Below are 27,808 nucleotides of genomic sequence, written 5' to 3' on the forward strand. Positions count from 1 at the left end.
CGAAGACTATATTAATGAAGCAATAATACAGAGAGATCTTATCTGACATACGATTAACTCTTATTGCTGACTTTATGCTTATCTTTCTTTTTCACTTGCTTAATTCTTAAAGTCGGCCAGAAGAAAGCAAAAGAACATTTTTTTTTTCATTGCAATTTACAATATGTTTCTTTTAGAATGTTTTGTATTTTCTATATATTTTTTTGCCGCTCTGTTCCCTGTTTATTATACTTTTTATTTGATCCAACTTTTTTACACATATTTGAAAGTTTAACTTAACATGTTCCTTACTTTATGTACACCAATCTTGTATATCGTAATTTGGTTTTATCGAACATTTTTAACTTTTCAGCTGGTCATATGTCAGATCAGTTTAAGAAAAGAATATTCTTTAGATAGATTCTATTCCACTTCTTAAATATATGTACTGTTAAAGAAGAAACATCACCAATATCTAACAGATTTGATTTATTTTCTCTAGATTCTTTTTGTAAAGTCATAGTTCTTAGTTTTAGAGATTGGTTTCTATATATTTTGCATCATTTATAGAATTTATATTTAAGGAAAGAACAATCTCTTATTCACATACTTTAAGAATATGCAAATTTTTGCTGATATTGTGATTTTTTTTTATACTTTTCAAAGCCTTCTTTTGATTTCTTTGAAAGTTTCGTCAGTTCATTTGCGATTTTTGCATATCTATTTCTTCTTTTACAGTACGATAACTATAGAATGATATCTACAGAAATATAGCGACTTGGGCATAGATCTCCACGGCAACCAGGAGACCCATTATGGAGAGATTCACAGCGCAGTAGACGCGTCGTAGTGAACGTCGACGTTTACGCTGACGTTGACCACAACATTTGCCACGGAGTCGCGTTCCAGTCTGCAGACGCTGTCGCGGATCATCGTCCTCGCTCCCGCTCCCGCTGCTGTTGCTGTTGCTACTGACATCACTGTCGTCGCCACTTTCTCCGCTTCCTCCGCCACTCCCGCTCCCGTCGTCGTCGGTGGGTGACGTGGCAGTGTGACTCCCGCGCCCATTTGTTGCAGCTCCATTGTGGCATGGCGGCCAATGTCAAACCGACGCCAGCGACGAGCTGCTGTCATAGGCCACCAGCAGCGAGTCATTCTCATCGCTGCCGCTGCCCGCACTTCGCTCCGACTCATTGATCACCTCCAGCTGCGTCTGCGGTCTGCTGATCTTATACTTGTTGTGTCTTTTATTTATCAGCACACTGCGTATATTGTTATTGGTACGTTGACGCTGACCTCGCTGACCCTTGACCTTTAGGGTGGCACTGCGTGTTCGCGCCTTGTGCACTCTGGCGCCTAGCATGCTGCAATCGGCATCATCCTGCTGCTCCAGCTCCAGCTGCTGCTCATCCTCATCGTCATAGTAATCGTAATAGTCATCATAGTCGTAGCCCACGGCATCCTCATCTGCATCATCGTCATCTTCCTCGTCGTAGTCAAAGTCAAAATCAAAGATGGCACAGCAACCGCTTTCCACCTCAACACTGTAGCGTCGCTGTCGCTTTGATCTCTTGCTCTCTAGATGCGCTGGCGAGGATTTGCTGTGAGTGCTTACGCTCTTGTACATCGGAGCAAAAATGGCAGTCTTGGCCTGAACAGAGGAGGAGAGAAAGAAGGCAACGAATGAGAGAGAGAGAATGATAAGGATTTATAAGTTTCACACTAATATAATAATAAAATTTAAAAAGTATTTATTCATTTAAAAAATACAGCAAAAAGAAATTGAAAATTAAAAAAAATATGTATATCAATTATTTTTTCGTATTTCTGAAAATTTTGGCAAAATTGTCATAAATTCACAATATTCATTAATCATTTGAATGAATGATTGAATTTTTCATTTTAACACCTTTTGCTATCTGTAGTGTTAGTACAGAAAAGTCATTCAGTAAGTTATACGAAATACCCCTTATTAAATATATCTTTTAAATATATTCATTTATTTAGTTATATTTTCTAGATATTTAACCAGGGAATTAGAGAGTGTGACGATAAGTTACACTTTCGGACACACTAACAGCTTTGAAAGTACATTTATATATAATTCTACACTTTAAATTAAAGAAAAATAATTCTAATTACAAAATGTAATAATAGCAAATACAAAGAAAATTTTTGTCTTTAAAGTACGAATGTAATAAATGTAGTTGTTAATTTGTTTCAGACTATTTGACTTGTAATTTAAAATGATTAATTTAAGAGCAGTATACTTAAAGGATACATTTTTTTTAACTGCTTAAATATATTATATATTTTCAGTGCTTTTATTTTATTTGTTCTTAACTCACCTCTGGTCCGCGCCATGTAATTCCTGAACGCACCAGATTGTAGAAGCGGAGCACACCCCACATGGCAAGCACCTGTTTTGATTTAGAAAAGTGCGAAGTTGTTATTGATAAAGCATAAATGCAATTCACAAAAGCACTCAGACACACACACACACTGTCATTCACAAATCAAAATTCATTGAATCGAATGCACTTGTGATTGATGCGCAATTAATAATATATTTTTCTAATAACACAGACCTTAATGGATTTTAGTAGTAAATAGATTATGTATCAAATGCCATACATAGCCATATGTAGATAAAAGAGAAGTACAATTTAATGGCAGTTTTATTGACATTATCAATAAAAATCACTCATACGTAAAAAGAATTAACTGTTCATAGCATTTCAGTTCACCGGAGATTTTAATCACAATACACAACAACTTTTAAATTTTTTATAGCAAAACATTAAAACTTTTACAAGTAAAAGTTTTGCAATGTTCAAGCTAAAATCGTTTAATAAACAATTTTGTTTATTGGCTCGTAGTTATGGCCTCAAGGGAGAATTGTGCGATCAAATAATGGAGATTCCCAAACGTGATGACAGCTATTTTTTCACATTACGCACTATGCTGATTGGATTGTGCATCTACGGGGTGGTAAGGACTTAGAAAAATTGTATATTATTAATATTGGTAATTAATTATTTAAAAGGTGGACACTCTGTTCTTTACTGTAAGATCTTATAGCAAGAGGAGCTTCATGCCGCTGACTCTGTGGCAAAATGATGACTATCCCTTAATTTCCCCAAAATATTCACGATTTGTGCGCACGATTAATCGATTGGTACAACTGCATTTTTGGGTTTTTCTGAGCTATGCTGCCATTAATGTAAGTTTGATATTGAAATACAACTAGCTGAGAAATAAGAAATAGCACTAGTTTCAAAAGTTATTTCGTTAATATAATTTCACCAAAAGAAAACTTAAGAAAGCAATCCAATTTCACTTTTGTTGCATTAAAGGATAATAAAATTATATACCAAAATAATATATATAATTATTATAATGATAATTAGTTATGAAATCAGCTAACAAAAATAAAAACAAAAGTTAGTGCTATTTTTTATTTCGCAACTATATATTTCGTTAAAATGTGATTGTTACTTTTTTTTACAGGTTTCGCCTAAATTCATGTGGCCTTGGCTGACATATCAGTGCTTACTCATGGCCGTCTATATAGCGAAATTTATAATCGATTTAGTAAAGGGCTGTTTAGACTGGAAACACTTTCTAATCAATGAACTTTTCATGCATAGTCTGATTGCTAAATTTGTCTATTACTGCAAGCTTAATTATGAGAAGCAGCTGTCGCCAAGTTTGGATGCCATTGAAATTCCTTCTGAATTAAAATAACCCAGCGACAATTAAAAATCGCTTAATGAGTAATTGAAAGTAGTAGAAAGTTAATCAAGTTGATATACATATTTTATAAATTTTAGAGTGTTTAATTTTGGTTTTATTCACATTAAATAGAGTTTAGCTAGTAAAGTCAATTCGTTTTCATTACTCATTTATAACTCTAAACTTTACTGCTTATTTTTGTTATGGGTTATTACCTCTTAGTAGCTTTTTACATTTATTATGAAATCACCAAATAGTTCTATAAATAATGCAATGCTTTAATATTTGACGTCAGACACGCAAGGCGCATTCATAACACAATAAATCAAACATACAAATTCACTTTCTACTTACATTGATAAAAGCACGAGCGATAAAAAACGCTACCTCGGCTTTACACATGGCATCGAATTGCTGCAATATGGGAGAGAAAACATGCAACAATTTAATTTAATTAAATTTATACTATCGCAAAAATGAATATTATTTATATGGAAGCTATTTGTAACTGAGACTCCAGGTAAAAATATGTAAACGGCTAGTCTGAAAAATGCAATAACAACAACAATAGAAGGCGTAACAAAAGCGAAACGGACAAGGCAGACGACAGAGCATAAAAACCCCAAAGAGAAAGAGAGAGTGAACAAAAATAAAATGCCACCCACTGTGAAAGTTTTTTTGTGTACCGGCGAACAGAGCGCAAAAAACATGAATTTTTACCTCTACAATTGCAATAAATTATGCATGAGGCGACAATTTTGTAACGTTTTGGTAGAAAAAAACAACAAACAGACAGAAACAGCAGAAACAACAGAAGCTGAAAGAGCTGCAACAACAACAACAACAACGGCGGGAACAGGAACATGAGCCTCGCAGCACGTTCGTAATAGAGAAAGCCGCAAAAACAAATGTTGGAGACAAATATAAATTGTGGCAGGGGAAGCCAACGAGGGGCAGACAAAATGGCATGGAAAAAAAGTACAAGTCACAGTATCTATTTGTCTGTGTGTGTGTGTAAGTGAGTGTGAGTGCATGTGTGTAATAGGCCTCTGGCAGTGCTTTAAGTATGGAAGAGAGGCAGTTAAAAAGAGTGAGCGGAAGAGAGCGAGTGAGGTAGTAAACTGGAAGGAGAGCGGGGCAATGTTAACTGGAGAGAGCGTTTGAGAGCAAGTGAATGAACTGCATGTGTGAGTGTGTATGTGTGTGTGTTGTCAGCTTTGTGCTGTGCCGCCGCTTTTGCTGCTGCCGCCGTCGACGCTTTGGAGGCGGCGGACTCTTGAGTTTTTTTTTCTTTTTTGCTCAACTATATACGCTTCATTAGGCAAAGCAGGTACTTTAGCTTCCTCATCAGAAAGAATTCCACTTTGGGATTTTTAAATGAGGTTGAGTAAATAGGTACGAACCATAAGCTATTAGATACTTAGGGCTTAAGAACAAAATTAAAAGCTTTTTTTACAACAATTAACTGTTATCTCAATTGCATTGGGCACTTTAAAAAGTTTTAGGACCAAAGGTAAAGAAAAAATTTATATTTAAATTTATATTTATTTATTTTGCTCAAGTTTACGGGAAAATTAATTAAAGTTTTCGTACTTTATGTAGCGAACAATTTAATTTCAGCTCATTTTCTAACTTGTAAGTTAAGTTTTCTATTCATTTCTTAAAATTGAAAACAAAGTTTTAAGCACTTGCAAATGAGTATGAGAAACTTTCTTAGCTTTGTGCTTAATTTATATTTACCCAAATGAACTGAACTGAACCTTTTCAGTGAATCGTTTTTGCAATGCTCAATTACAATTGCAAAATGTAGTCAGTTGTGCAGATATTGTTTGATAGGTACACTGATTAAAAGATTTGCATGACTGCTTCCTCTTTCATTATTCCAATCAAATAGTTTTGCAAATTAGATAACTATCAAGAGCGTATTTGATTTGCCTCATTCCAAGCATGTTTCCCAACCAATTATTTGACATGCACACTGATTAAGTGAAGTGAATTTATAGTGTTTGCCATGTATTTATTATTCTAATCAAATGCTTCTTCCCCTGAGTTGAAGCAAAAATAAATTGGTCTGTTGCTGCTCAAACACTATTTCCCATTTCCCATTTTCAATTTATACCATCGTAGCTTCTCCCTCGCTCGCTCTCTCCTACTCTTTTCTACTTCTAGCATAGCATATGCTTGGTGTTTGTGTTTACATTTCAATTTCATTGTCTGTGCTTTGCAGCGCATTCAACTGTCGCCAGCAACCGAGCATAACCTAAATCCTTTGTTTGATTTTAGCATAAAAAGAAGCAACTTTTACATATGTAACGGATTTGCCTCTTGTCGTTGCTGTTGTTGCTGTTGTTGTTGCTGCAGTTGTTGAACTCGTTATTGTTGTTTGTTTCCTAGTGCCTGGGCCTTTGTAATTTATTTGTTTGTTTTGCCAGATCTTTGTGCCTTGCTTTGCTTTTGCCTCCAATTGATTTATGCCAACGCGGCATTCAACAACTCTTATTGATATCACTCACCAGCAGCTCCCGCTGCGCCAAAGCTTTCGTAGAGTTATGTGCAAAGTCTGGGGGATTGAGACTACTTTCACGAAGGACAACAGTGGGTTGCCTTTCATTAAATAAATGGATCGCCCTTGGCAAAAAAGCATCTTAAATATGCATTAAAAGCGTTTGGCTGGCTCGCTAAATTCCCCAACCTGTCGACGACGCTCACCCCCCAAAGGATTCTCACTTACCTTATTCACATGATCACGCAGAACATTCGAGTAAACCATGGCGACAGCTTCCAAGGCCATAAACGTAATATAGCCAATTATCCAGGGTACAATTAGGCCAGGGTTTTCCTGTGAGAATCAAACCAAAAAAAAACAAAAAACCGGTGAAACACAATATTATATCGCTCTTAGAATATTTTCACTTCGACAATAAGGTAAATGTGGTAGCGGGGGGAGAAGCGAATGGAAGGAGGCTGCCCACAAAAACCATTCGCACACCTTTGGCTGGGAATCAAATTGTTGGCATTGATTTGCTCGCTGCCACTATATAAAATATTTTATGTGCCATGTGAGACCATGCAGCTGTGAGTGTGTGTGTGTGTGTGTGATTGTGTGGGCCTGCGTGTGTTTCACTGTGTGTGTGTTGTAATTTATCTTGCAATGGCGCAAAACCTCTGATTGGATTTTTGGCGCTTTTTCGCGTGTGGCGTTTTTCGGTTTTTATTTCGTTTTTTTTTTTTTTTTTTTTTTGTGGGCAGCTGCTGCTGACAGTTTTAACCACATATTTTGCGCAGTAATTTGTAGACCAAAAATGTTTCATAACCTTATTGCGTTTAAATTGTAATGTCGATGTTGCAGTTTGTAAATTGCATAGTTTATATTCATTTAATTGGTTTAGTCTAGGTAAATAAAATGGTTTGTTGAATGAAAATGGCTAAAGTCTATATTTCATGTATTTATTTTATTTATTTTGGTAATCCTGCCGCTACAAGTGTAAAACTTTTAAATCATTTCGATAGTCAACATCATTAAATTTAAATTTATTCAATTCATTAATTTAAATTCATTCAATTCATTATTATTCCCTAATTTTATAATAGAATGATATTAAATAAACTAATTCATTTTTTATTCATTTATTTATGATTTTATTTTATTATTTTGTAATTTTTCTATCATACATTAATATTATTGCGATAATCACATTAACATTACTAATAGTTTAATTCAATTCAATTCATTATTATTTCCTAATTTTATAATATAACGAGTTAATTTGTTTATTGAACAAATTATTTATTATCCAATTGTTTAATGTTTTCTGTCGATAACTAAATCCTGATGTAATTACCAGCTTTTCGATAAAAGCAAACATTCTTTAGTAATAATTAAATAATGCTTTAATTAGCATTATTTAACAAAAGAGCGCTTACAAAAATTATAGTTTATTCACAAGCGAAATTTGTGTTGACTTCATTGCAATTTTTAATTCACATATATTTTATTTTCATGCGCTTAACAATTGCTATTTACATTTTGCCACATCAACACTGATTGTTTATTGTTGAATTAAATAAATTAAAATGTTGCATAAATAAATACAGTTTGCATATATTATTATTATATTTATTTATTTTCGAATAATTAACTTATTGGCATATAAAAACATCATGTAATTGTTGTTTCCGTAGAGTACACATCATGTTGTTGCTTTTAATTTAGTTCTCTTCACGCAGCTGCACATTGAATTGCATTGTTGGCAAACAAAAGTGTTGCATTGTATTTGAAAATACGCTGGCAGCTCTAATTAAGGCCATTTTCCAATGTAATATTTAAGCGCATCAGCTGCTGGCGTCCAAAAACAAACTGCAATTCATTTGCTCAACAAATGGCACACTCTCACATACTCCCACACACACACACGCACACACCAATACACGCATACAGTCGTACTGAAATAATTGTAGCATACTTTTCGGGGGCGGTAACTGTATCGTTGTCATCGCCGTTGTTTTGGGCTGCTTTTGCTGTTCTGTTCTATTTGTTGTTGGGTCGAAATTAAAAAATTCCACACAAAGCGCTACGCAATGTTCTCTCTTGCGCCTGGCCGTAATCTTTGTCATGTGTCGCCGGCAGTCGTCAGTTTCAACTCCAACCTCATCCTCATGCTTAGCTAAACCGACAGATGGATCTTCATACCCAATTGTGTGACAAATTGTCTACATTTTCAGCCACTGCGAATGTCATTTTGTTGTTGCTGTTGTAGCTGTCGTTGTCATTTTTCTATTTTTTTTTGTTTTTTTTTTGACAACCCTTCCAAATATGCCAGTCGGTCCATTTGAAGTAACAACATATTTGCATTTTTTTTCTTGTTGAAGCTTAGAACATGAAGTTCATCACGGGGTTCATCTTTATTTAGAATTTCAACCCATCGACTGACACATTCCTCAGTCAAACTATGCTTTATGTGTGGTTTAAGTTCACGTTTTTTTTATAACTTATAGTTTAGTATCTTATTTTTTTTTTAAATCATTAATAATGTAAGAAATGAAATGATCAACGACCTTTATTAACTAACTACTTTTTCAGCTTGCTGCTCCTACATAAATAATGTATCAACTCAAATATTGAAACGGAACGGTTTGGTCAGAAAAAGATTTATTTGTTTCTGGTTCCGTCGCAAAAAGGGCATTTGACTTTCAGCAAATTCACTAATGACCTCTAGTTGTTACCATTGTTTTTCATATATCATTCGATGCTGCAGTGAGTGAATGGGGGAGGCGTGTCGGATATGAGTTCCGCCTACCATATATAGCTGGACGGACTGGTTCGTAATTTACATTTGAATGCGCTTTATTTGCCAGGGTCTGGTAAACAGTTCAGTCCAGAGTTCGAGTTACAGTTCCCCAAAAATTCGCATAATTTAGGCACATGCGTCATATGTATGTATATGTATATGTGAGGTTGTGTGTGAGCGTATGTGTGTGTGTGTGTGTGTTAGGGAAATCTGTTTGCTTGTCAACCTTTTGTTGAATTTTGTGAAATGCCCCAAAAAAGCCCTTAACCAAACAGTGAATGAGACTTACCCGACATATGCCAAATATCAACACAATGCTGAGCAATATCATCGACATTTGTGTGCCAATTATGGCAAAATATGCAATTTGCACACCTGCAAAACACAAACACGTAAACGTATAAAATTAGTAACAATTCAAAAGCCATTAGGAGTGCGTTTAGTATCAACAGGCATTCCCATTTTTGCCATAAATTACAAAGAAATTATTCCCACAAATTCTGCAGTACCTGCAAATATGTTAATTAGACATATTTTTCAACTGGAAAATTTAAACATGTTTCTTTTACCCAAACAATTTAACACTTTGAGCATTGAAAATGTATGAAAATGAAGAACTGCTGTTATTTTAAAATAAATACTGACTTGACTTAGTAGATTAGAAAAAATATTTTCGGTAGCATGTTATGTATGATACCTGTAGTTGATTAAATAGCAGTTCAAGGAATACCCTGGATACAGTGCATAGTAGTTATAAAACAAGATTGGAGTCGAATGTATTAGACTGTGAGATACCTGCTAAACAAAAATTGAACAGTGCGTTAATATTAATTACTATTCCAAAAGTGTACTAAAATATACATTTGGCACACATATACTACACCCAAAGTAAATAATACCTGACTGCAGCAGCCGTTTTTTGCTAATCTACTATAATTGTCAAAATTGTTGCTCTATTTCATGTATCATAGTCTTTGATAGCTAGTCTTTGATAGGTGTTTATACAGACAGACGGACATGGTTATATTCTCTCGGCTGTTGAAGTTGATAAAGAATATATGGGAAATTTTCTGGCAAAAATGTCACAAGCGATGTAATTAAAAGTCCCAGTAACAACAAATACTAAAACATTTTTTATTTTTAATAAAGATGAGTCTAATAGCTCTTGATTAGCATATAAATTAGATCAAAAAATGATTTCGAATTTATTTTTCTGTTGTAAGACAATTGTCAAAAAAAAAGGAATTTGTACTAGAATCAAAAAATTAACGAATTAATATATTTAATCGTAAAACAGAAAAACTTCCTAAAATTAATTGAATTGTTTTTTTTAGGTATACTTAATACCTTTCTTTCTATACTTCACAGTATTATTTCTTTAGTCAGTCTTCACGCATTTTCACAGTAACTTGAATTAATTTCAGTTCTAAGTATAGTGCTAATCCAGAGCTATAAGTATGACCTTTACTTATTTTTAAAATGATTTCAGTTTATGTTTTCTTCACTGCGTTGCATGCGACATTTCTCGCCAGAGAATTACCCATATATACTTGGCAGGGTCTGAAATACCTCCTCCTGTTACATATATTTTTTGTTCGCTTAAAGTTATCATACGCTTCTAACCTATAGACAGCCAAAATAATACCCTTACTGAACATCCAGAGTATGTTCTAGTCTAGCAGTTTAATATGGTGTTCGTCTGCTTGCTTTGAAATGGAATGTGCTTTATTAAGTTGCAAGTGTGACAGCCGCAATGCTGTCTACGTATTATTTATTTATTAAAATGTCTTGTTTATTATGCTGATGTTCAGTTTATTGCTGTCCAGAGTATTTGCTCAAAGCTTGTGTGTGTGTGTGTTTGTATGTGTGTCTCTGTGTATGCTTAATTGCTTATAAGTATTTATGAGGTTTATGCTTACCGTAGTAGACGTCCTGCAGGTCGGCAGATTTATGCATGTTCACATTGATGCGCCACGAGTATATCAAGACAATTAGCAGTGAAATGTTCTAAAACGAAGGAATGGCTTATTAAATGGTTTATTAAAACACATATCATGCATACGCAACGTGCAACGGCATGCAAAATGAAATCGTATCGTCGTATTCTCTTTGATATCAGAATGAAACACGTTTTTACTTTTAAGCAGGCATTAAAGCATTGGCAGAGCAAACATAAATGCGGCACCTCACCTAATTAAATGCGAAATTTTGCACTCGCCGAGCACATTTATTACTCTCAAACTCTGCCCCATTGGGGGTAAGAGTACTTGGGCTTTGCATTCATGCTAAACACGTAGCCTTCTCGTTGCCAACTCACTCAAGTGTCTCTCTGCAACAATAAAACGTGGCACTAATTGCAGCCAGATACGAGTAAAAAAAAAAAAAAAAAAAAAACAAAAAATGGCAACAACAGAAACTGAGGGGAAAAACAAATCCAAGTTAACTTTGCCAGTTGCATGCACATAATTTGTGTAGTAAATTGCATTGCAGTCGCTACGGCAATTGTGGCAAGTTGTTGCTCCCATTCGAGTACAAGAGTACATTCACGCGTAAGTATAAAAATCCTGAGCACGATTCTGCCATTAACATAAATTATAAGCCATAATGAGCGACATGTAATTGTAATTTATATGAGGCAACAGATGAGCACAAAGAAGTTGCTACTGCTCTGGTCTTTTGTGCTCTCCATAGCACTCCATCGGAATGCCATAAACTTGAATATCTTAACTTAAGCCTCACTACGAAAAAATAATGCAATAGAAACTGTAGATTGTGCTAGACAACAATTAATTCTAATTTGCACGGAGCCATTGGCTACCAAATAGCTTTTGAAATTCTTTGATATTCATTTTTACTAAGAAATAAGTAAAAAAGCTACAGTCGAGTGTCCTTGACTGTGAGATACCCGCTACCTATTTAATATACCACAAAAATATTAAAAATATACCAAATGGTATATTTGGAATAACAATATAATACCATACCATACATTCCAAATATACCATAGAGTGCAAAATATGTCATTTAACATATTCTATTTTCTTTATTTTTCTTTAAAAATGCTAATAAACTTTATATATTTTTTAATTGTATTTTTGCATAAACCATAAACTTGAATATCTTAACTTAAGCCTCACTACGAAAAAATAATGCAATAAGAACTGTAGATTGTGCTATTCAACAATTAATTCTCATTTGCACGGAGCCATTGGCTACCAAATAGCTTTTGAAATTCTTTGATATTCATTTTTACTAAGAAATAAGTAAAAAAGCTATAGTCGGGTGTGCTTGACTGTGAAATACCCGCTACCTATTTAATATACCACAAAAATATTAAAAATATACCAAATGGTATATTTGGAATATCAATATAATACCATACCATACATTCCAAATATACCATAGAGTGCAAAATATGTCATTCAACATATTCTATTTTCCTTATTTTTCTTTATAAATGCTAATGAACTTTATATATTTTTTAATTGTATTTTTGCATTTTAATTACATATTATAATTTTTCTTGATTTTTATATATAATTTTTGTATTCGTTTATTTTTCAGTTTATTTTCCTTTTTTGCCAATTACTTTTAAAATTGTGTATTTTTTTATTCTGCTTCTATATTTATCTAATTTTTGAGGTAATTTTGGCAAGCAAATTAATTTTTCATTTTCAGTTATTCAAAATTTAATAAATTGTATACATTTTTTATACCTGATTCTATATTAAACTATTTTTGCAAATAATTTTCAATGCTTCAATTTTGCAATTTATTTTTCCATCTTTGCAAAGCTCTTTTTTAATCAAATTTAATTCTCTTTTTCGGCTATTTAACATAATTGTGAATTTTTGCATGCAAAAACATTTTTGTTAATTTTTTTTTAAGTAAATAGATTGTGTGCACTTTTTAATCCTACTTTTATATTGCTTTTGTGGTTTGCTTTTTAGAAAATTGTGGTCAGGACATTCACTAAATAAATAGAACCTGACTTGTTAAGCAGCTGCTTCGTACAGGACATGATAATGAGGTTTAAACATTCGCGTTGCAAATGAAAGGAAAAATGCTATAAAAATGTTCGCTTGTCGCGACACTTGTATTAATTACGACATAATTACTAGAGGACCATAAAGGACCGGACGACGGCAACGCGATGGTTGGGTTGGGCGAAACAATGGTAACAGTTTGCAGCGACATTGCGCATACCACCCGTGGGACGGGAGGCACTCATTCAAAAACAAACAATGTGCAACTACAACTTAATAACAAATGCAGAATGCAGGCAGAAGGGGAGAGGAGAGGAGAGGAGAGGGTTGGACTCGTTGCACTTACAATTGTGTAAATTGCACTTGTTATGGCCAAATTTTTGGCATGCAACATGCGACAGCAGCGAGTGCCACCAGTTAGCGGTCCATATGGATAAAGGATGACGGACTTCATTTTTTCACTGCTCGCTGTGGCAACCGAAATGCAAGTTTTGTGTTTCGTTTTCATTACGTTGACAACATGACGAGGACCAGTTGTTGCTCTTGTTGTCCGCACTTATTGTTGCTTGCGTCCTTGTTGTCGCTGTTGCTGTTGTTGTTGTTGTTGTTGAGCTAGCGAAGCAAAATCATCCATTGAAGGCGACTCTTTCGCTGGTTCTCTCTGTGTATTCTGATGGCCTGCAAAAATAAAAGATAAAATTCAAATTTGCGTTAAATCATTGCATTTAAATGGACTTTTCATTTATTGCTCTGTTGTTGTAAATATTTTCATGTGAAATGCTTCGAATTGTTGGAATTTTTGCTGCATTTCTCGCTTGAGCACTTAAGCTGTTTAAGCCCGCATTAAATGTTGTTCATATTTTATACATATATGTGAAAGTTGGACATATTGAATTATTGCTTCATGGCTCAATCAATACGTATTGCGAACGGCTTTAACAAGCGTTCAAACATTATTAATGAAGCTTTTAATTGAGATCATTTTTGATGAGAAAAGTGTTCGTTACATTTTTTTAACTGTAACAAGTAACAAACTATTGTCGAGTGTGCTCGACTGTGAGATACCCGGCACTCATTTTGAATAGAAGCTGAAGAGTGCAGTATTTGAAATATACCAAATTAATATACCACAAAAATATAAAAATATACCGAGGGCCAAATTTGGATATTGTTGTAGTTCATTCAAAAATATACCATAGAGTACAAAATATACCAGATTGTCACCAAAGCAATTACGACAGTATTGCAGTAGTCGTAATTTGCTATAAAAAAAAAGAAAATCAAAATTTCGCTAGAGTTGAATGTTATTTTGTGTAAATGGAGAAGTATTTAGCTTGACAACAAAATAAATAATTGATTGAAACAATTTCAGCAAACGTCTCTTATACAATATTTGTGGCATTTATTCGATTTGCGTACCTTTTTTTGTGTCCCTCCCCAGGCCCCATTCAAAGCCATCTTTCCATGCACACTAATACGCTTAGAAACAGTCCAACAACAGCAACTCACACACAAAAGTCATTTCGTGTTGCGATACAGGGGACAAACCATTGCCATGTATAGATTCTCTGATCAGCTTATGCCACGCCCCCTCCTCCGCACATCGCCCACATTCATGCATGTGGCAAGCACAGACATGGGTAAAGTCGATGCTTGCAGGTATCATGCAGCAAAAAAAAAACATAAAAAACTCTTATCGACTTTTTGATGCTCTCGATTGTAAAGAGAGAAAACTATATACAAGGGAATCACAACGAAATAAATACAAGGCTTCAGTGCAACAGCTGATAATACCCTTGATTGGTACTCTTAACGTGTCGAGGGTATACAAAAAGTGGAACGCAAAATTGATGCAGGCCATGTTAGAGCGCTTATTGAATTGAATTTGTTGACTAGGAATTCGTGAACCGCTTTGATATGGCAGCTGTTCCGTGTTGCTTGCTACATGTCAACGCAGCGATTGCAATTTGTGTCGACTCGTGGCGCCTTTAGTTATGCAACAGCAGCGGGAGGACTTTAGGCGAGCGTGTGCTTCTGTGTGTGCGCGCCTCCCGAAATCAATCATACGCCAGCGTGGCCGCCAAAATCGAAATTGACACAAAAAAAAAAGAGTCGAGAGAAAAAAAAAAAAACAACGACCGAACTGAAACCGAAAACAAAGCAGGCAAAGTGTGTAATGCGATATTTTTTTTATTGATTTTTATATGTGCTCGTCTCTTTCTCTTTCATTTTCTGTGTGTTTGCGACACTCGACTGCGTATAGAGCGTAGAATGGAGCGGAGCGACGTGTGTGAGGGGAGTGCACTGAAAGGCACATTGTATTTGAGGCAGACGAGCTGGCTGATATGAAAGCTCTTGATGTTTGCAATATGCATTTGCAACTTGACTCTAAGGCCAAACCCCATTCAAAAGCTACACAAAAACCCTTCAAGCTGCATAACCGCAAATGTGCGAGAGCATGCTCAGCATTCTCTTCTGTTGCTGTTGCTTCTGTTGCACTCAACCGGATTTTATGGCTAGCAATCTTGAGACTCTTATTCAAGTTGGCATGCAGTGAGTGCAAATAATAATTTAATTTCAATTAAAACAAAGCAAAAAATGCTGCATATCTCAACTGCAAAGTGCTTCAGCACTCTGGCTGGCATTTGGAATTTGTTTCATGTTTATTCTTTCTTTTCGAGTGCAATAAGTTAAGACATATCCTTGGCCTGAATGTGCCATTTCTGTGGTAAGAGTATTCGCAGCCCTTTCACATTCATCTGATCATTTTTGCCGTGTAAGCTGTGCTGGCATTTTCTTATTTGCTTTACTTTCTGCGCTTGCCATTGTTTGTTTTGGTTTCGCATTTGCTGCTGATATTTTATGACACTGTAAACATTTTACATTGTGAATGGGATTCAGTATGTGCAGCTTGTTGGCCGTTCTTTTGAGTCTGACCATCAGAGCGTGTGAGGTAAAGAAACGTGTCCTTGCACTGCGAACATACCTTGGAATAAGCTGAAGTCTCTCTCGGAGACATGCCACATTTTACCCTACTAAATGCTTTGCTTGCCAATTAGTTCTTAACACGGCTTTGCCATCAATCATATGTCAGAAGTTTTTGCATTAGACATAATTACTTAAGCGCCAACTAATTGAAAGCATCTTAGAGATTTGTCTGGCGTTGATTAAGTGCCTTGTGGTAGGCCACACAAATATCAGGCGATATTTGTCAAAAAACTGACAATCCTGTGGCCCATCATTAATTAAGCATACGCCCGATTCACCCGACAACAAATATCACGGGTTGTCTGCTCGCACGTCAATTGAAACTTTCGCTTTCCTTTATCCGTAGCAGCGTCAGCATCAGATACTGATGTTCAGCATTAACTTTGGGAACCAAAGTGCCATTGAGTGGCAGTGCGAAAAATAGCATTAAAATCGATTGCCACTTTCGCAGTGCATCGAATATCTTTAAGTGTGCCAAATTGAAAGTGAGAAGATAGTGAATACATGTTGTGATTATAGATGCAGCTGGCAATTCGACTTTAGGGAAGTTATGTTATTTTCTTATAAAACGAATTGAATAAGACGAGCACCAAAAGAAGAGCCACAAATTTTTGACTTAAAATTTGAGTTGAAAGCGGAGTTAAGAACTATTTGCGCAGAAGTTAAACAATTTGTGTATGCTTAAACAAAAGTAGAAACTTAAAGTTGGCCAAGTCAGCCAACTTAAGGAAAGTTTTCTTATAAATTTCTGCATCCATAAATAAATGAAAATTAACAAAACTCTTTTTGTTAATGATCGAGAAGAGTTTAAATATTGTTTGCAGACTTTGTTTCGCTCTTCTTTTCTTTTCCTTACAAGCTGCATACGTTATCAAGCTAATTGTATCTTTTGTTATCAATTTTACTGAAACCGAATGCTGCGTAATTTATTTTTTTTTTCTTTTTTTTGGAATTACGCAAAATTTGGGGACTATCTATTGGAGCTGTTCGACAGTCAGTTGATTATTACTCAGTCTGAGGCAGTCATCAGGGTTTTTGAGGGGCCGGTCACAAATTACTATTTGAAAGCTAAAGGGCAATAGGCAAAGCGGAGATGGGAAGACGGCAAGAGAGCAAGAAAGATGAGCTCATAGCAAATGTGCAAAATCTCATTTACAGTTCAGCTTAAAAATGGCAAACAAACTCAGAGAAAAGCCCAAAGCCCAAAACTAAGAACCCAAAAAAAGAAAAAAAACCAACCCCAACTCTAGGCCAATCTGGAATAGCCACAGAACCAGAGATAGTTGGATAAACATTGGCCAGCTGCCAGCCAGGACACATCATCGACATCCAGAGGCGGCAGAGAGTCGTTTTGTTGTTCTCCTTGTTGGACTATTTCCGGCTTGAACAAACTTGACTTGATGTTATTAACTTTGTTGCTGGGCGCACAATTTGATGAGCTTTGATATGAATGTATGAAATAATTTTTAAAATTAAAAGGAAAATGCTCAGATGGGTCGCAGGACTTAAAGTGAAAGACGAAGGCGAAGGCGACATTGAATTAAAGTGAGAAATGTGGGCAAAAAAAAGAAGAAAGAAATGGTGACTTTGTAGTAGGCACAAAATGAATAAAGCGGCTTATGAAGATGTAAGAGAAGCGAAGCTTAAGTTAATAAGGCAGCCAAGATTAATGAGGAACTTTTGCGTTTTTCTTTACGCACAATTGAAATGCAAGCTTAAAGTAGAGGGATAAAGCTACAGTTGCCTTTGGCAACCATTTGAAAAGTCAGCCACGCAAATAATAAATAAATACATACATATATGCATTAATGGCATATTTCAGCTGATATTCGTTTTGCGAACCCTTGAGGCGAAAAACCGCATGCCAGTTAATTGCACATTGGGCCGGGTTATGTACAGATAATCGCCACATAAAGACATTTCATTATTGCCCTTTGTTTCGGTTATGGTTTATGCTTTATGCTGTGTTGTGCTGTGTATTACATTTTTATAATAATGTAACACACACAAAACCACAACAATAACAACAGCAACATCAACGTTAATAACAATAACAAGCGTGTTACGCAAGTTGTGGCAACAAAACTGGGCCCCAAACTTTGCTTCTTGTCCTGCCCTCAGGCCTTGTCCTTGCCCTGACTTTTTGTGTATTTGTTTGTGTGTGCGTATTTGCCTAGCAAACATTAAAGTTTTGTGTTGCGTTTGGCTTTGTTTGTTAGCCGCTTGCTTATTTGGCTAATTTATGCTACGCTTTATTGCTTGCTTTTGTCGACACGCCATAACATTATCAGTTAGCTTGGAGCATGCCTCCCAGGTTGGGCAGGCAACACGGGGCGTATGCGTATTGCGGCTGCCATTGCCGCCTTTTGTCTTTGACTTGAAGGTGTTTACCATTTTGGGGGGCCGCATTATGATTCATTGTTTTGGCTCGGTTCGCTTGTGTTGGGCAGCAGTCAAAAGGTAGCCAATTCTGGAGATTTATTAGTCCCTCCACCCACCGAAGCACATACATAATGAAGTTCTTTAGCCAAGTTAATGTTTCTGCAGTTAAACGGCAGCTGCTGTTGTCAGCATTTATTAATGAGTGTGCAGGATGAGTCGAGAATGGACAGAGCACAGAGATTATTAATCGACCGATGAAAGGGAAATGGAATAAATCGCCTTGAGTGTCCAGCCAAATAAATTCATTTAAACCGATTCAGAAACCTGAGCATGAATTCACTTTGTTGACTATCTTTTCGCCTTCTAAGCTATGTCTAAGTACCTGTTGCCGCTGCATCACAAAGCAATTTGGCCCAGTCTAGCAGCTCTATTCATTTCCTAGACCTTTTTGCGCACATCAGGCTCAATTTGTCAGCAAGTGCGCGTCTAACATTGCAACAGACACTTAACGTCGACCTCCTTCGCTTCTGTTTTCCATCTACTTCTCTTTCTCTATTCCATTCTCAGTGCTCGCTGTGAAATAAGCTCAACCGTGTTCTAACAATGCCTTTTACCTTTGCCTTACCACTTAGTGCTAAACCCAAGCCCAAAACCCAAATGCGATGGCATACGGGGCGTATGTGCAATTTACTAACTCAGACAGCTCGCCTGCCTAAATGATGGCAATGTGCTTGAATGTGTGTTACACTCTGCGTGTGTGTTTGTGTGTGGTTGTGGGTCTGCGTGTGTACAGGCTGGCAGACAAATTATGCAAATATGCGTGGCATATGAGCAGGGAATATTACGCATACGCCGAGTGTGCCATTAAACGCCCAAATGGGCGTCATCTTTGTGGGCGGGTTGGGCTGTGTTTTTTGTGCCTAATCAAAAGTGCTCCAAGAAATCGCATACATTTTGATTATATGTCGTTACCGCTTGAGCTTTGATACATGAAATTTCAACACTTTTGTTTTTTACGGCGTAGACAAGACGCATTAAGTTCTAGAATGCCTTTCTCTTAACAATTTTTATACATTTCTCATAATATATATATTTATATATATATTTATATACTAATGCATGTTTTATTATACTTTTTGGAAACTTTTAAAATTGTTTAGATATTAAATTATGTGATTTTAGTTAGCTAGTAGAAGTCGAAAAATCATATTTAAAATATGTAAATTTACAAGTAAAATCATAAAGGAAAAGTATCAAATTAGGCTAGCTTTACATTTTCTTCTCAAAGTAAAAATATTGTAATAAAATGAAGATAAATAAGTAAAATAAAATAAAACGGTAGTTTAAATAAAATGAAAATATTCCGAACCTCAAAAGTTAAATCGATTTATTTGTATAAAGTTTAGTTGAATATTTTATATTAGTGGAATATTCCAAGCCTCAAAGGTTAAATCGATTTATTTATATAAAGCTTAATTGAATATTTTATATTAGTGAACTATAAAATTATCATTAAATCAATACTAGTTTTCAATTAATGGTATGATTATTAAATAATTTACGCATGAAGTATTAAGTAAGTTTATTTTGATATAAGCAAATTAGCTTAGTGCAAATAAACCAAATAAATAATAATTTATGGAAATGCAATTTGATTTCTAGATTTTTTTTGTATACAAATACAAATACAAATACAAATAATATTGAATTGTGTATTCTGGAATGCGATTTGGCAAACTACGAGTACACAAACGCAACGCAGCTCAGCTTGTTGTTTATTTTATTTGGCTCATGCGAAAAACTCAAAAATTGTCGGATTTCCTGTTACGAACGCGTATAGCAAACAGACACACTACGTCACGCACACACACACTCGCACACACTCGCACACACTCACACACGCACACGCGAACTTACACAGGTGTGCGGCATCGTCTGTCAAGTGGCTTGGGACTCAGTTGGTTTTTCGGGTCGGAATTCGTTACCTTCTTCAGCTACCGCGTGGCTCGTTTGCTGCGTGTTTACAAATTTAAAAATTTGTTTGTGTTTACTTGCCCTTGTCGGTGGAAAATTGTGGGACGGGGGCAGGTCGAAAGAGAGTCTGTGGCAATGGGGCTGAAAGGTGTCTTGGCATTTAGCGTGCATTGTCATAAGTCTGCGTGTTCTGCTCGTGACTTTTAAAGAAATTGTTTTATGCCCAGCGAGAGGCGAAAGGCGGTTGACTGTGGTTTGAGGTGTCGTGGCCGCATTGTCTTTACCTACTTAATAAATGGTTTCATTTAATCACAGACTTTTATGGGGCACGCATCTAGGATTTATGCATATTTATCTAAAGCGTCAGCCAGATCATCCAAGGTTAGGTAAACTTTATCCTGCGGTTGTCATAAATCAGCATTAAAATAGGTCGAAAGCCAAGGCCGAAACTCTCTGCTGAAAGCTGATGAAAAGCATTTTCGGCTGACTTCTAAACATTTTCATGAGTCATAAAAGAGCGGTTTAATTCCTCAGCCAAATACAATTTGTAAGGATGAGCGTTAAATGCGCTAAAAAGATGACTCATGCTAATTGGTATATGTCGGAAATTGCTCTCATGCTTGGCAGTTATTTAGCAAGCAATATTGCAAAGATATAGACTAAAGAAGTATATCTATCTGAGGTGAATAATTTTTCATTCGATGAAGCTTAAATTACCTGCCACTTTCAGGCATGCAAATCAAATTCATCTTAGCCTCGAATTAAACCACAAATTCTGTGTACTTCAGCCAGTTGGGATAAAAGACCGCAAAAAAGTAAAAAAGAAAAACAACTTTGTGGCAAGGGAAACTTTGTCATTGCTGCCACTGCCGAGATCTAAGTAGGAGACAGAGAGGAGGCCCCAAAATAATTTGCCACAAACTAAATTGCAAAAAGCCTGGTGACGAAAAAGGGGGGGAAGAACAAACAATAGGGCAGGTTTTGGCCCTAACACGAACTGTCAACTAACATCAGCCTTGCTCTCTCCCTCTCCCTCTCTTACTGTTCTGTTTTTGTTTTTCTTGCGTCTCTTTCTTCTTGGTTGTTGAGGGAATTTTTGAGCCGACAAGCAAATGCAAAGTTCAGTTGTAGGCAACTTTTTGCCAACCGCTAAAATGACTTCCAGCACTTTTTTGTCTTGGGTTGGAGGAGTGGAAGGCAGCTCGAAGAATATGCCGCATTAAAGTCCATTTAGTGTAATTGCAGTCGCTGAGTTGTAACTTTGGTTGTCAGCTTTAAGACATGCAACGTAAATTCCATAACACGTTTATATAGTATTATGTGCCCGTCGTTCAAAAACTAAAAGCAATTAAAGCCCCTTGTCAACAGCTGCTTCTAGCGCAATTTCTCACTTCTCTCTCTCCTCTCTCTCTTGCTGTCTCTCTCATTCAGTAGTGCTTTTCGCTTCTTCATTCGCGTAACGCATAAAATTTGACTGATTAAGTGCCGGGAGGAAGTCAAGTGGGCTTGCTTGGATTGAATTGGAATGGTCACCAGGATGTGAAAGATGGGAGAGTTTCAGTGCAGCTGCAGGCAATAGTCGTCTGCCAAAAAGTTTTTTTCGTCATCTGCTGGCTTTCTACCCTCTAATTAAGATGTCAATGGGGTTGATTATTATATTTCTCAATTTGAATATATTGTTTAAAATAAGATGTAATCATTTAACCATAGATTACTTTGTTAATCTGTTTTAATAAATTCTCGAATTAATAAGTTAAGAAGAAGATCGCTTAAAATAAAGAGTGCATAGAGAGTAACTTGTAGTCCAACCCCAGATTAAAGTTGAACTAGTGTTGGGTTGACTTGATTTTATGTAGGCCACGTGATGTTCGTTTTTGTTTTAGCCTCATCTCCTTTTATTGTCGGTGCTTTTGTGTGCGTTTCTTTCGCTTGGGCAGCTGTTGAAGACATTTGACGTCGGCGTCTTTTGATGTTGCTGTGAACAATTGCGGGTTCAATGTTTTTGGTCATGCGATTTGATGACCTTGTCCAGGAGCGACTTTTATTTTTACGACTATGCACAGAGACTGACTGAAAGTCATGCGGCTTACATCTGAACTGGATGATAATGAAAGCGGATAAATGCAAAAGCTAACATATTTCTCTGGCATTTCGCAGACCAACTGGAATTGCTTCTGCATAAGTAATGAGGTCTACGACGAGCCTCACTTTTATGACCAGCTTACACTGCATTTCGAACTCTAATGAAATAATTTTCACATCGTGCAGATGCAGTCGTAAAATGTTGAACAACTGACGCGATCCTGTTTTTGATTAAAAGGTTCTGAAGTTCATTCCACTATGATTATTTAGCTTGAAAAAATCATGATCCAATTTTATTTTGACACGTTGTATTAATCAATTTATTAAAATGGTTACTCCTTCAATATTTTAATTCCCAGAGCATATAGAACTTTTTAATATATTAGTGTCTGAGTATAGGAATATGATATCTATGCATTTCAATCATTGTTTATTAAATTACACATGTAAATGCAGATTAACCGCAGCTGCATTTGCAAAAGGGGTAAAGGTTGAGGTGAGAAGAGAAGTTTGTTAACCCGCTAATTAGGACTTTAGGTAATGAAATTTGAAATGCTTGCACAGACAGCTTAATTAATAATATCTAATTTCGATGTGTGCTATTCGAACTCTTTAATTATTTGCTTATTAACTAAAATTGGATTAGCGAATTGTGTAGTCAAATAACACAGGAATTTGGAATGTTTGTATTCAATAAGTTGTCAAAGAGATTAAATCGCTTAAGGAGAATTCCAAATTAGTTTTGTTAAGTACACAGTTTAAAACAATTTAATCATATAAATTTACGAGGTGATTTCAAATCATTTTCGTAGTCAATAAAAATGATCGTGACGGAGAATGTCTTGTCTGACCGAACTCATTTGAAGGCAGTTGAATGTTGAATGTGGAATTGTTACCGGTAGTTACCGCTACTCAAGCGTCATCAGCTTCCAATTGAATGCGGACTGCCAAAAAAATTTGCATATTTTATTAAATTCCCGCACAAATATCCAATCAATAATGTAGTACGCCATTGCTGGATCCGGCTGTCGGTCCGTCTCTCAGTCCGTCCGTCCTTCTACCCGGTAGCCCGACTCCTCGGCTCCGGCGCCAGCCAAAGCCGTGCCAAATTAAGTATGCATACGTATTCAAATGGCTCAACGAGGCTCCCGCACTTTGGCAGTGGCAGTGGCAGTCGAAGAGGCTGAGGCAGTGGCAAAGTCAAAGGCGATGGCAACGCTAAAGCGGGCTATACAAATATGTATACACATATAGAGAGTGGAGCAAGTATGCAGGATATGCGAGGATTGGGAATGTATGCCCAGGAGAGAGATTTTTGGTTTTTTCCAGACCAATGCCCCCTGCCTTTGTATTGGTTAAGGCGCATCCTTAAAGCCTCCATCGAATCCAGATCCGGATTCGGATCCTCTTTCTCGCCGTCTCGCTCTGCGTGTCTGAGTGTGCTTTTGCTGTTGTTATTGCTGTTGTTGCTGTTATTTGGGTTTTTTCTTTTTGTTTTAGCCGCAGCAATAATGCTGTGAAAGAAAGAAATATCGCCAAAGTCGAAGTCGTAATGGAAAAAGGAAAAGAACACAACAAAAAAAAAGAGAAATAATAATAATAAAATTATGCCAAGCATAAAAATAAATTAATGGCTATGCGTGTGGTGAGCAAGGACAAAATGCTGCCTAATAGACCAAACCGTCCCCCTGGGGGCTTTAATTAGTCGAAAATTCCACATCTGCTCAATACCATTGGCCTATTCCTCATACGCCCCATTGCCACATCTATTTGGCTTCCATTATTTACTATGCGTAATTTCCTCGCCTCGCTTTTTGAACGTAAATATTTCATTTCTTTTTTGGTATAGCGAATTCTATTTTGTTTTTTTTTCTACTTCTATATCTACTTTTCCGCTTTCAGCCTTGTTTCACAATTTTTCATTTGTATTTGATTTCTGGGTGCTCTCATTTCATTTTATTATTTATTGTTTCGCATTTCATTGCCAAGAATTTTATGTTTATGAATTGAGTGGAGTGCAAATTGTTGTAAAGTGCTCCCACAACTCAAGAGCGGCCTTTTTGTTGAACGCCCGGCACAAAAGTAGACTATAGTTCCCTCCTTTTTTCCCTTTTTTTGATGGAGGGAGTTGTCGGGGGGATGCAAATGTTAGAGGTGGTACTTTAGCAAGTACTATATTAAAAGAGACTGCTCGTACTTTGATAAGAGAGCGTTTGAATAAATGCAAATAACTTTATCAACAGCGCAATTTATACACAGAGCAAGAAAGGATTTCTCTGTCGAGCTGACAACTTGAATGAGTGAGGTAAGTGAGAGTGGTGAACAAATTCTATGGAATAATTTCGACAGAAGAAGAAGTACACTTGAGGCTGAATTGTGCATGTTGAAGAGAGTTTTACAGAGTATTTGCCGGTCATGCATATTCATGCTAAGCTCAGAGTATTGTGCATAAAGTGCAACAGTGGAAAAGTTTTCGGGCGTTTGCATTTTTATTGGTTGCAGAGAACTGCGTGCGAAGTGCAACTTGCAACGTGCCAAGTGCCACGAGCAACGGACAATGATCGCTGGAGAGTTGGGAGATTGCATTTTGGCACGATTTGCATTGAAAAGTTTGGGAACGGATTGACAACAGTTCGAGGCCAATGACAAAACAGTTTATGCCGCAGGAAAAACTTAAATAAAGCGGTATTACTTGTTGGGCTGCTCCACTTGCCACTTTCTACTTGCCACTTAGTTGTGGCAGTCAATCTTTCAGCCATTTGCATATTCATTCTGCGTTACTTTGTCACCAGTTTCAAGTAGGCCAGGCCACTTTAACTTGGCCCACAGCTGTGTGACAACTCGAGTGGAAAACTTTTAGTTTTACTTTAAGCTCAAGTGCACCAGTTATTGCTTTCACTTTTATGATTTGCCCCTGGAAATCCCTCTGATAATGGCAGCCCATTGAATTGATGCCAGCGCGGCTAATGCCAGGCTCTAAATAATTAAAATGAATGTCTTCATTTTAGGCCTCATCGAGACTGGACTCCATTCTCATTCCCATTTCCATTCGCATTTCCCTTCCCATTGTCAAACTGTCGGAGGCCTGGAGGCCAGTTTCTGGCACTTACAACTTAATTGCCAGCAAAGTTTCGAGAAACAAAAATATTATTTTATGTGTGCGCCGTCGAAATTAAGAAAACTTTGCTTAGCATTCGCAAGAGCTTAGAGCCAACGGCTTGGTTACGGTTACGTCGAGGTCCACAGCCCCGAAATGAGGCGGTTCCGACAACTAATGAGCGTATTGTTTGCCAGCTAAGCGTGGCCAGAGGCGGCAGGAAAAACGATGGAAAAAGTAACAACAGCGGAATAACAGAATAACGGCGGAAATGGCCGATGTTGTCGACGGGGCGTTCGGCTATTTACCAAAGGGTTGAGGCCTTGAAAACTTGTATCCAGCTAATGTGCGTGGGTTGATTTGATGCTCGCTGAAATTTGCCTCAAAATCTGATTACATTGTTCTACTTTTGATGAGGCTTTCATGATAATTGTTAACTGTTACAATTACTTATTAAATTACTATTTAATATTTCTACAAATTAAATTTAAATAAAGCTTTCGCTACTTTCGTAATCATCGCTCAGATTTTAAGGATCTTAAACAGTTGCAGATAACTACGCAATTTAATTGAGCTGATGTCCACAATCAAAATCCATTTGAAACACTAAATTTTCAAGCTGTCAATAGCCTTAATTCGAACGAAATGTTCTCATGGCAATCTCATTGTTCTATGTGTCCCCCATTTGATATCTTACTTCTGCATTTATTCATAAACAGTCTGAATTGTTCTTTCACTTGAAATGAAAATTAGTTGAGTGCAAACTTTTGCTCTACAGTTGGCTAAATGTTTTCCTCTAAAGCAAAACAGTATAAACTGGAATGTAATTAAATTTTTCAGCAATTCGTTTAATTGAGTTTTAAGCCGCAACTTTTGGTTTTCCAACGAAATTGAAAGTTGCCAACGTTCTTGGTGCAGCGTCTGCTACTAGCACGTCTCTCTATCTCTTGGACTCTCCCACTCTCACTCTCACTCCGACTTCCACTCTCTTTCTATTAATTTCTGTCTTTCTGCTTCGGCTATAAGAGTATAAATGTCTGTGTGTATTTTTTGTGGCTTTTTGTGTTTGCATCGCACATTTTATGGCCATTCCCCGCAACTGTTTGCTCTGTAATTAAGTGCGTCTAATTTGTGTTAAGCGCCGCGCCACTTGAGCGTTGCCATTTTTTCTTCGCTGTGTTCCTGCTCCTTCTTCACTGCTTCACTTAAGCCTACGCGATTCACATTTTCACGTGCAGGCTTTAAAGGATGCGCCGCTGGCAAAGTCAAACTGCCGTAAAATTGCCGCCCGTTGGGAATATTCTGTCAACAAACATTTTTGTGAGTGATTTGTGTACATGTTTTAGGCATTCTCTTTCCCTCGAATGCGGCAGAGTTATTCGCTAAAGCCGTGGGCTTCATTCAGTTTATGTTTCGATTGAACTCCATATATTAAGTATACGCAGATTCTGAGAAGCGCACAACATAATGGAATATTTGTTGAGAAGAAGTCTGACTTAATTAGTAATGATAATTGAAATTGATGGATGAGTACGAAATTCATATGTTATTATTTGGCATTGTGTATATTTGTTTGTTAAACGTGGTTGCAGCTGCCATTAAAATATTTTTAAGTATTTCATTGTTATTGTTCTTATGCTAAACTCTTTTAATTTAACGTCTTGTTTAATTTTCTTAATCCCTTGTAAAACATAAGCACTAATTAACGGTTGAGCACAAGCAACTTACCCAAATGTTTATCCCTTGGATTTAAAAATGTAATTTTCTTTTATTTGTACTTTTTTTATTTTTCGCTATGCTCTTTCACCTTTCACCGTGTAGTTCACTTTTTGTATCATCAAAAAATACTTTAGAATTTGTTTTTGCCAAACGCATTCATGCACTTTTGCCGGCAAACTCTTTGCTTCGCCTTCGGCTTGGCGATTTAAATTGGCGCTCGAAAGTAGGCAACGGTTTTTGTTTGCTGCTGGCGTTATTTCTTCTACTATTTCAACCACACAAACAACGATACACACACTTGAGCTGGTCACACCGATAACTGCTGCTGCTGCTGCATTGGCAACGCGGTCGAAACGGCAACTGTTTTTGCGTTTTATCAGCGCGTCTGTTTATAAGGCAGCGACGTGAAAAGCTTTTGGTTGTCGGTGAAGCTTTTACGAGAGCACTGGCGACGGCTTTCGACCTATTTGCGCATCCGTTTCGACCAGTTTGCCATTGGCCATTTGCTTGTTGTTTACCGCCAATTGTTTTGAGTGCAACATATCGAAAGCCAAGTCAACCCCACACATGTTTTATGC

At 36.6% G+C, this 27,808-nt stretch overlaps 2 protein-coding genes across 3 annotated transcripts; one reads left to right on the top strand and one right to left on the bottom strand.

Moving 5' to 3' along the window:
* Positions 1 to 1,080: 1,080 nt before the first annotated feature.
* LOC117570120 (uncharacterized) lies at positions 1,081 to 27,579 on the bottom strand. 2 transcript variants are annotated; one of them, XM_034251585.2, is made up of 8 exons: positions 27,240 to 27,579; positions 13,335 to 13,666; positions 10,922 to 11,009; positions 9,292 to 9,377; positions 6,446 to 6,553; positions 4,069 to 4,128; positions 2,328 to 2,399; positions 1,081 to 1,630 (listed from the first exon to the last, which is right to left on the bottom strand). In XM_034251585.2, exons 2-8 carry the CDS (start codon positions 13,494 to 13,496, stop codon positions 1,082 to 1,084), a joined length of 1,125 nt encoding a protein of 374 aa, XP_034107476.1. In that variant the 5' UTR covers positions 13,497 to 13,666; positions 27,240 to 27,579; the 3' UTR covers position 1,081. The 2 variants fall into 2 exon arrangements, with proteins under 2 accessions (XP_034107476.1, XP_051860781.1); XM_052004821.1 differs by lacking the exon at positions 27,240 to 27,579 and adding an exon at positions 14,408 to 14,496.
* LOC117570121 (uncharacterized) lies at positions 2,717 to 3,861 on the top strand. Its single transcript, XM_034251586.2, has 3 exons — positions 2,717 to 2,970; positions 3,026 to 3,202; positions 3,490 to 3,861. Exons 1-3 carry the CDS (start codon positions 2,809 to 2,811, stop codon positions 3,724 to 3,726), a joined length of 576 nt encoding a protein of 191 aa, XP_034107477.2. The 5' UTR covers positions 2,717 to 2,808; the 3' UTR covers positions 3,727 to 3,861.
* Positions 27,580 to 27,808: the final 229 nt, after the last annotated feature.

The sequence above is a fragment of the Drosophila albomicans genome, chromosome 3, assembly GCF_009650485.2.
Source record: "Drosophila albomicans strain 15112-1751.03 chromosome 3, ASM965048v2, whole genome shotgun sequence".
NCBI classification, from domain to species: domain Eukaryota; kingdom Metazoa; phylum Arthropoda; class Insecta; order Diptera; family Drosophilidae; genus Drosophila; species Drosophila albomicans.